This window comes from Solea senegalensis, linkage group LG4 (genome assembly GCF_019176455.1).
Source record: "Solea senegalensis isolate Sse05_10M linkage group LG4, IFAPA_SoseM_1, whole genome shotgun sequence".
Lineage (NCBI taxonomy): Eukaryota > Metazoa > Chordata > Actinopteri > Pleuronectiformes > Soleidae > Solea > Solea senegalensis.
In genome coordinates, this window is record NC_058024.1 from 20,779,964 (window position 1) to 20,789,277 (window position 9,314).

Here is a 9,314-nt window from a genome sequence, read left to right on the forward strand (position 1 = left end):
ACACCTGTGTCTGTCTCACTGTTATCTACAATGGAATAATTTCTGGAAATGCTGACACAGCTGTGAATTTATTTTTTCTCACTTTGTACTAGGTTTGCTGTCACATAATGCGATTGTTTCACTACTGAATTTTTTAACATTAGCTCAACATTTTTTGACACTTGACTTGACATAATGTGCACGTGCAATGGTTCTTTTATAGAGTGACCTGCCATCACACCTAGTCCAGCCAAATTACCTGCTAAAGATTGTTGATATCTCTGACGTGTCAAAAAACAGATCTGCCCAACAAGGTTCAGCATTGATAACCCATTTGTCCTCACAAGGCAAGAACAGTTCTAGGTTACGGTTCACAAATGCTGTTATCCTTTCCATTTCGCAGATGTCCATCCATCGTAATGTCCACCCATGTGTTAAAGGTTGGACTCAATGACAGCCCTTCCTTGTCAGTATTTTTCCCTCCAGGCAGCAGTAAAAAATATTCTTCCTCCATGGTGTTCAGATATCTCCTATAAGGCATCTATAAGTCCCTAAGAACAGAATAGTCCCAGAAAACACGAGTTTGGTCTGCGTACAGATATCCACAGTTTCTCCTGCTGATGTGAACTCATCTCAGCTGCTGCACTTCCACTGACACTTCCATATTTGTCCATTATCATTCTCAAGTAAGTCATCTCCAATTCCTTCACCCATTTTGCCTTGACAATCAAGGTTACCCAACTACATTCTCAATACAAAAGTAAATAAATAGTAAATAAGTAAATAAGTGCGATTAAGATGTTAATTTACCACCTGGCACATTAATTTCCTGAAAGTGCATTTCAATATTTATATTTGATTGGAGATTTTGGAAAAAAAATGTTTTAATCAAATTGTAGTTTGAAACCCGCTTATAATAATTTAGTTTCAAACCGTACGAAAGATAATGTTTTACAGGATTTCTCTCATGTGTAATTTGTATAAAAAACAGTGGTTATGAGCACAAAATGGCATGTTTAGATCCACTAATTTATGACACACGCACATCAGCAAAGAAATTCACATTCTGCTCTACACTGCACTGCAGGCTGTTCACTAGAGCCAATACACAGAAAGAAAATGTGAACATTTAAAGTAACAAAGTGCTCATTTGTTTATTTTATGCATGTTTCAAATTACAAGTTAATGAAGCTGTGTTGTTTTATGATTGTTTAAAGCTTAAAAATCCCATGGCTACAAAGCAATAATCATATCTGGCCACAAAGAGCTGCTGCCAAATAAGAGAGCCAGAGTTGGATGTGAGTTGTTCAGACATTAGTTGATAAATTCCATTTTAGTCTTATTTATTTGATTTTTGAGTTTTCACTCTGTAAATTATAATTATCAATAAAACTGCCATTTCACATTAGCCAGGAGAAACACACTGAGCTTTATTTTACCAGCTGTGACAGTTTTACTGAGGCTTTAGAAAGTAGACACAATCAACAGGTTTTTACTTCTTACTATGTACACTTGCTAATGACAAGTATGACATTGTGGAACTGCTGCGCAGCACTTATGCAGCTCATCACTGACATGCTGCATGATCTGAGCTCTGTTATCTGCGGCAGAAAGGGGGCTCACCGTGCATGAGGCCAACTGAGTGTTATCTTATTCTTTATCATAAAATAACATTGCCATTTGAAATTGACCTTACATGTGAGGCTTACACCAGTATAAAAGTCTGATACCATGACCAATAGTAAATATACAGCAACAATCTTTGATATATCTAAACAAAACATGAAGTGAGTGTATATCTATAGGTATTACTGCTTGCCAAGACTCTCTTTTTTAAATAATTTCAAGGGATATTTTTATTATTTTCTATTATATTATATGCTTCTAATGAAAAAACTGCACTGGTCTCTTAAAGCTGTGGTTGACAGGAAAAATAGATTAATAGAATACTAATATTTTAGGATCGTGACCCTGAGCTTCTTTCATCAAATGTGCAAGGAAAGACACAATCTCTCCTTACTGTACATTGAAATGTACATTAGTTTATAGAAAAAAAAATACATACAGTATATTCATTTTGTAATTAACTGCACTTCAACATCAAAGTTTTTGGCCCAACAATAATTTGCAATAGTTTAGAAGGATAAACCGCAACTGTCAATTATACTCATAGTTTATCATAACTATTAAAACAACTGCTGCATTTTCCTTCCTGTGGCGAGTAGCAGAAACATTATGCTTGTCTTAAGCTTTGCTGTGTTTCCGATTCCACATCTAGTTCTTTTATACCATGAGGTGACCTTGTCAATGGTCAGAAATGCACCTGTTGTCTGTCCGTGTGTGGCTGTGTTGACACATCACGTCGGTTGTTAAATATCAATGCTCTTATAAGGGAGGAAAAAGAGTCAAAGTCACCATGACACCAATCTAATCAACTTTATTTTTGTTAAATGAGGCCAGACAAGTGAAGAAGCACAGTATTTGAAAGTGTGGTTGAATGTGGTTTCTGTCTGGGTCACGCAGCGTGGTTGACTTTAGCTTATTAAGCCATGATCTGAAAGAGAGAAGAAGATTTGATCAGACCTTTCATGCAGTCATACACGATTCAATCAATTCTGTAAATCCTCTATTCGAATAAGTACTCCTGGACTAGTAAGGAAGTCTTCATACTAACCGAGTCCATCCATTCGATGTAGGCAGAAACGCGGGTGAAGACGGTGGGCTTCTGGGGATAATTGCATCCCCAACCAGAGACAAAGCTGGCAATACCATGGACATAGTATCTTCCATTAACCTGACAGTTCAGAGGACCGCCAGAGTCGCCCTGAGAGGAGTTAGATTAAAGGGCCCATCTTTAGTATTTTTGGATGAAATGCATCAGTGGTGTGCACAGAAAAATGAATTATTCACAATTGCTTCCTCCTCTGTTCACTCCAATTTACTTCATTGGCATAAAACTCACTCACTCATTCATTTACTACTGCTTTATCCTCCACATGAAGGATACAAGGCCACGTAGAGACAAACAACCATCCACTCTCGCACTCACACCTACGGCCAATTTGGAGTGCCTAATCCCCAAATCGGCATGTTTTTGGACTGTGGGAGGAAACTGGAGGTCTCTGAGAAAACCCTTGCACACACAGGAAGAACATGCAAACTCCATGCAGAAAGACCCTTGTTCCGGCCGTGTCGTGAACCAGGGTCTTCTTGCTGAAAAGGCAAGAGTGCTAACCAACATATATATACAAGTAAAATAAATCTAAATCACTTTATAAAGACATGGATTGAGTTTTTCCATTTTTGAAAAATAGGTGGAGACTCACATTGCATCCAGACTCAGCACCACCACCACCACACACCATGCTGGTATTGATAGTGCTACCCCACCAGCCAGAGCTGGAGCAGGTCTTGTGGTCAACCAGAGGAAGATAGGCCTGTTTGAGCTGCCTGGACAGGCTACCACCAGCTAGGCATAGTGAAGTGTAATAGATACATCAGAAAGGAAGCACTCACAACATTATAACTGACTGGTAACCAGGGGGATCATGCACATCAACTCACTGGAGGTGAGTCCCCATCCGGTGACGTAGCAGAGGTTGTTATGAGGCAGAATCTGGCCAGTGGGAGGCAGAGAGCCAAGCTGGGCGTAGGAGTTCAGGGTGGCAGCAGAGGACAGACGCAGAAGGGCAATATCAAACCTGAAGAAGAGGTCAGTGAATCAAATAACGTTTGCAAAAACATGTTTGAGCAATGACAGAAATGCATGACCTCCAATCTTCACACTTTTTGGGTCACAGCTGCTGGAACACACAGGGTCAGTCAAATTCCAACTATTTCCCCCTCTTTACATTCTCTACCTGTTTGTTTTAGGATTGATTTTAGGATCGTATTGATCACCCTTAAGGCTCTTCATAGCCTGGCTCCTGATTATAGCACAGATCTTTTAATCCCATATGAACCTTTGTGTAGCTTCAACTCCTAAAACAGTGGTTTTCCAGCTCTTTATCTGTTTGTCTTCCTTATTGTCAAGCTCTTGGCGAAAGGTAATTGTTAATTAAGTTAAGGTAGCCTGCTTTCAAAGTAACAGAAATCTCGCTTTTAACATCGATGAAAATATGACTAAAGAGTCATTATCCTCACCCGCCAGCCACGTTATTGGAGTTCCATCTGGGATGGATGTAAACATTGCTGACGCTTTTGATCTGCTCTCTGCCATCGTCACTGTAGAGTTCATGTTCACCAATCACGACACGCCATGTCCTGCTTCTATAATATGTTAGAAAGAGAGAGGGAGGGAAAATGTTAATTGTGAGTTAACAGTCATTGATTAAATTAAATTGTGATTCAAATAATTTATGGCCAATCATTTGGATCCTTGTGAATTCTTCTTGTAACTTTTCTTTCTAATCAAATAAATAAATCGTCGTAAGTGACAGTTATCAACGAGGCAGTAAGACCTGTCCTCATGGCAATGGATTTTGAACAAATACCAGTAATTAAGCCAAAGTAATTAAAAAATACACTGAAAATGTGGATAATTTGCATTCAGCCAAATAAGTGAGAAAGTTTGCATAATTATGTTACCTGTCCACACAGTGAGCTGCAGTCATAACCCAGTCTCTCTCAATCAGGGTTCCTCCACATGTGTGATAGTATGAGCTGCCAGATTTGTACTGAAGAGAGATCTAAATGGGAAAAGTATGAACATTTCATGAGTTAAATTAAATGAATCTTCAATTGTGGCTCTGTAGAAGATAGTTCACACTTTCTGTGGAAAAAAAAAAGTTTAACCATAAAATCCACCAATGCGTTTGTGATTCAGAAGATTACCTGCCAGGGCCAGGAGTTGGGTCTGGCTACCTCACCTCCCACAACCCTTTCAAGGCTGTCCTCCAGGTACCTTGGCTGGGGTTCCAGCTCAGCCAGCACTGGAACCAAAAAATGGAGAAAGAAAGAAAGAAAAAGATAATTTGTTGGTTTCCCAGAGAAATTAGGACAGTTTGAGTTAGATTGGATAAAATAGGACTCTTGTGTGTGGACTAAACTTAAAATTGGCTATTGTCTGGATGATGGAGAGGGTGAATATATAGACAATGTGAGTAAATGAGGCTGAAAGAGGTCAATAATGAATGGTTGTGTAACGCAGTGTGTGCCGTCTTACCCAAGGCTGCGAGACTTGTCAACACAATGAACCTGAGCATTTCAGCGACGTGTCTGAATGTTTCTGCAGAGAACATCTTGTCTCTCCTACTTTTATACCCTCAGCTGACCTTCAGCTTGTGTGGCATGCACCTGTGGTTCATCTCACACACCGTTATCGCAGTTGTTTACCACACACCCCCCTGCTTTGACCAGTAGAAAGTGTCCAGTGTGGAAACGTATGACACGTAGCCTGAGAACTATACCTGCATAACATGTGTTAAAAGGATTTAGAAAAGATTAACCACGTCTATTTCAGGAGGTTATTTATGGGGAAAAACATATTTGTATCAAAAATAACGTGATTAGCTGAATTATTTTTTGTGATCATATGAATTGTTACCACAGTAAACAAAATGGGTTTAATCTAAAATGTAACCTAAAATCAATCAAACCAACTCTTTTCTTTTCCATTTATACCACTCCATTTAAAATATTGATATTTTACAACAAAGAATATTTAAGCAAATATTTCTAAACGTGTAAATAAATGTTTTAAGTGCCGCTAAAAGGTAATGGTGACCTTTTGATTTTGATCGTTTATCGACAAACGTAAAAAGTCAGCATGGCAGGCAGTTTAAAATAACTAAATTACATGTAAATGCATATTTGTATGTAGAATACAGAGCAGTTGATGATTTAGGAAGGTCTGATAATACATGTTGAGTCTTCAAACTCATTCAGTATTATGACAAGGTGACAGTCCAACACTAGAGGGTACTCAAGAATCACATAAATACAGTATCACTACACTGCTTGGTTAGAAGCAGTCACAAGAGATCAGTCCTGGGATTTCACTGTTTCTGTGTTTCTGTTAAACGTGTTGCAGATTTTGATATATCAGATATTAAACTGAGATTAAAAAAAAGCACAAAAATAATTCATTTGGACACAAATTCTCAACTGGCAATATTTAAGTCAAGTGTGAGTTGCAGAAGCTTTCTCTGCTCCACTTTGCTCTGATACTGAACATGAGTACAAGTGTACATAAATCCTTAGGATGAACTTTGAAAAATTAAAAAAAAAAAAAAAGACTTGTATAGCAGCCATTTTGTAGTTCTTAACTGGATGTGCTGATTCCAGCAGTGGGTTTCTGGACAATGGAAAGGCCTGCGGTGTGTCCATCTTTTATAAAATAGTTCTTAATTACAAAGAAAGTCATTAAAACTGAATGGATTTAGGATTATTGCCCCATCAGGCATTATTAAGATAGCTTCATTGAGCTGGCCCCCTGATGCACAATGAGAGTGTCCTAATACGGGAAGATGGTCTGATCAACAGGGGCTCCTCGGTTTCACTATTTTTGCATGGAGCCTCTTCATCCCCTCCGAACCCTCTGAGTAACCCTCCGTCACCCCCCAACCTTTTCCTGGCAGAGGCATAAATCACAAGGGAGGAGATCAAAGACAGGAAGTGCTGGGGATGTGTTAATTAAAGATGTTTGTTCACGATACAGCTTCCTCTCACTAATGAACTGACGATTTAGTTCCCATAAAGATGGCTCACACGCATGGGCAGGAAATTGAGGTTCTTGAAAAAAAATTAATGGGATGCACTGATTAGGTGTGCGATGGAAAGTCACGGCGGGTAATCTCAGGGTAACTGTTGATTATGTCCACATGATACCTGATTGAAAAACTCAAATTGTCGCCGAGCCGAAATGATTTCAACCCCAATTAAAAGAAGCTAACGCCACCGCCGGTATACTGACATTCTAGCACATTACCTTCCGTGAGGCACAGAATGTATGTTAACACAAAACTAAGAATGTTTTCATTATTACAGAATGTGCCATTGCCAGTTATTAGCTGGAAAGCTTTTCTGCAATTTAGTATGTGAGACATTGACTCTTTTTTGATTTATTTTTTTCCACCAATTGGATTCCTCATGACGAGCTGTGATCAGCAGTGTCATATCAGCTTGTGAAGCTCATAAGGCGATTCTTTGTTTGTCATCCCAGTTGATATTGTTCTCGGTAAGATGCAGGGACGAGCTCCGAGATAAGATAAAACAAGATAAATAGAGACGCAATATCTACTGTGTACATAGTGACATATTGTACAACCAATTAAATGTAATAATAAATTAGAAATGAGTTAGACATACAGTATCTGGCTCCCCTGAATCCTCTGAAGATACAATTCAAGTTTGGAAATTTCTCATTAGGCTGTTACCGAAAAGAGTATAATTTAAGGAAGAAAGAGCAGAGGATCCTTTATAGAGCTACGTTTGTTACAAGGAAGATATGTTTTTTCATGACAATGGAAAAACATATATGGAATAAATAATGGTAAATGTTTAAAGGAATTGTCTGTGTGTGTGTGTATCCTTTGAAATAAAATACTTACTATATGAAAGAAAAAAGCATTTTATTAACTCTCTTGAACACACAGATCTGGAGAGTTTGTTGGACCGAGGGAGTGTGACTGAGGAGGATTGATGGATTCCTCTATTGGGAGAAGGATGCAGGCGGAGTGTAACTCACTGAAGGGTGAAGTTGGGCGCTGGTGATTACTAGTTATATTTTTTGTTTTGTTTTGTATAGTGTATATGTGTGTAGTTATGTTTCTGTGCTCATGCTTTTCCCCTTTTTTTTGTGTTGTCTTTATTTGCCTTGTGCTTACTCACTGTTGTAATTATAAAAATAATAATAAGAAGAAATTAGTTAGACATAAGAAATTAAACATGGTGCCATGGCGTCATACACTATAATGAGTTAAAGGCACGACAGGCTGAATTACTAGCAAGAGGACAAAAAAAGGGTAAAAAAATAACTGCAGTGTGAATGGATCTGCAAAATTGGGTTTAAAAATTGGACAGATGTTGAAATGAGTCATCTGTTTTCTTTTAGGGAATTGTTTTTGTTGGTAATTTATGGCATTCTCTCTTTTGCTTTGTTTTTCTTCGTGGGTCACTGTTGTGCAAGAGACTTGGACTGTCTAAAACTGCAGGACAGCAGGAGTTCATATTGTCAGAAGCTGATGAACACCAGTTTTTGTTTTTGCAGTAGAATCATTTTTTTTTTCTTTGTGGGCGTAGTTTTTAGTTTTTAGTGCTGTGTGGCTGTTGCCTTCGTCTGTCTCGAGACATAACAAATCACTTCCTGTGTGCAGCGTGGAATGTTGTGAGTCGTGTGGAGCGGATGGGCTTCATCAACACTGTGTGTAACAGATGTTTGTTTGTATTTAAAGGATTATGTATTGTCGTTTAAACGTCACATTTAAAGGCACTGAATCCAACGTTAAATCTGGAAATAAGTCTTTCTCTGACTGATTGGACTGTTGACTGCCCCCCTGCAGTTTCCGGTGATCTTGCTCTGTTTCGTACGTCATTATAAGCTCTCCTGCGATGTGCAAAATGCACAATACAAACATTCAGGGGGCCCCTGAGCCCTTGGGCCTAGGCCCAGTAGGCCCCTTCAGTAATCCATCCTTGGCAAGACTAAATTATTGCACACCATGACACTAATCTACACATAGTCTACAGGGAGCGACAGTTTTGGCACTTCTCTTTGTAAGCTGAGGAAGTGTGTCGGTATACATCGCCGCTGTCATGTGTCCTGTCTGATGACAGCCGAGAAACTGATCCACTGGGCTGTTTGCAACCTTTAATTGCAATTATATCAGAGTGAAAACAATCAATATGTCCTCCCACTACCACCATGCCCTTTCTCTCTTTCTGAGGAAGCTACGGTTAACTTTGACTTCCATGTGTCTCTCTGTCTATCCATCCAGTACATTTAAACACACTCACAAACATTATGGCAAAAAGGGGGTTATATACTCTAAGTGCTGGGGTGATGTGTTTTATGGGGGCAGGGATGAAATGATGCACCAGCAGTAACGTGCTCCTGGAGAAAGATGATCTGCTGTGGCTACGAGTGCCTGATTGATCCTGTGCAGTATACTGTTCATCCATCGACGTCCTCCAGTGACTGCTGCTGCTTTCGCCTCGTGCTTCTTGCCTGTTCCCCCTCTCCCACGTTCCTCTTCTAGCCTGGTCTCAGCTGCCGCCATGCTGTCGGGGGCCTGGCCCTTGGCTGCAGTTGTGATAGGCTCTACTGGAGTGGAAAAGGAGGCTGCGGCTCTAAGCTTCCCTCGCTGAGTGATGATAGAGGGAGGTGGAGCAGTGAC

At 39.5% G+C, this 9,314-nt stretch overlaps 1 protein-coding gene across 1 annotated transcript; it reads right to left on the reverse strand.

Annotated features, from left to right (window-relative positions):
- Positions 1-2,396: 2,396 nt before the first annotated feature.
- On the reverse strand, positions 2,397-5,215 carry LOC122767747 (elastase-1-like). Its single transcript, XM_044023210.1, has 8 exons — positions 5,144-5,215; positions 4,813-4,910; positions 4,567-4,667; positions 4,123-4,248; positions 3,544-3,680; positions 3,306-3,448; positions 2,654-2,803; positions 2,397-2,533 (listed from the first exon to the last, which is right to left on the reverse strand). The coding sequence occupies exons 1-8, from the start codon at positions 5,181-5,183 to the stop codon at positions 2,522-2,524; spliced, it is 807 nt and encodes a 268-aa protein (XP_043879145.1). The 5' UTR covers positions 5,184-5,215; the 3' UTR covers positions 2,397-2,521.
- Positions 5,216-9,314: the final 4,099 nt, after the last annotated feature.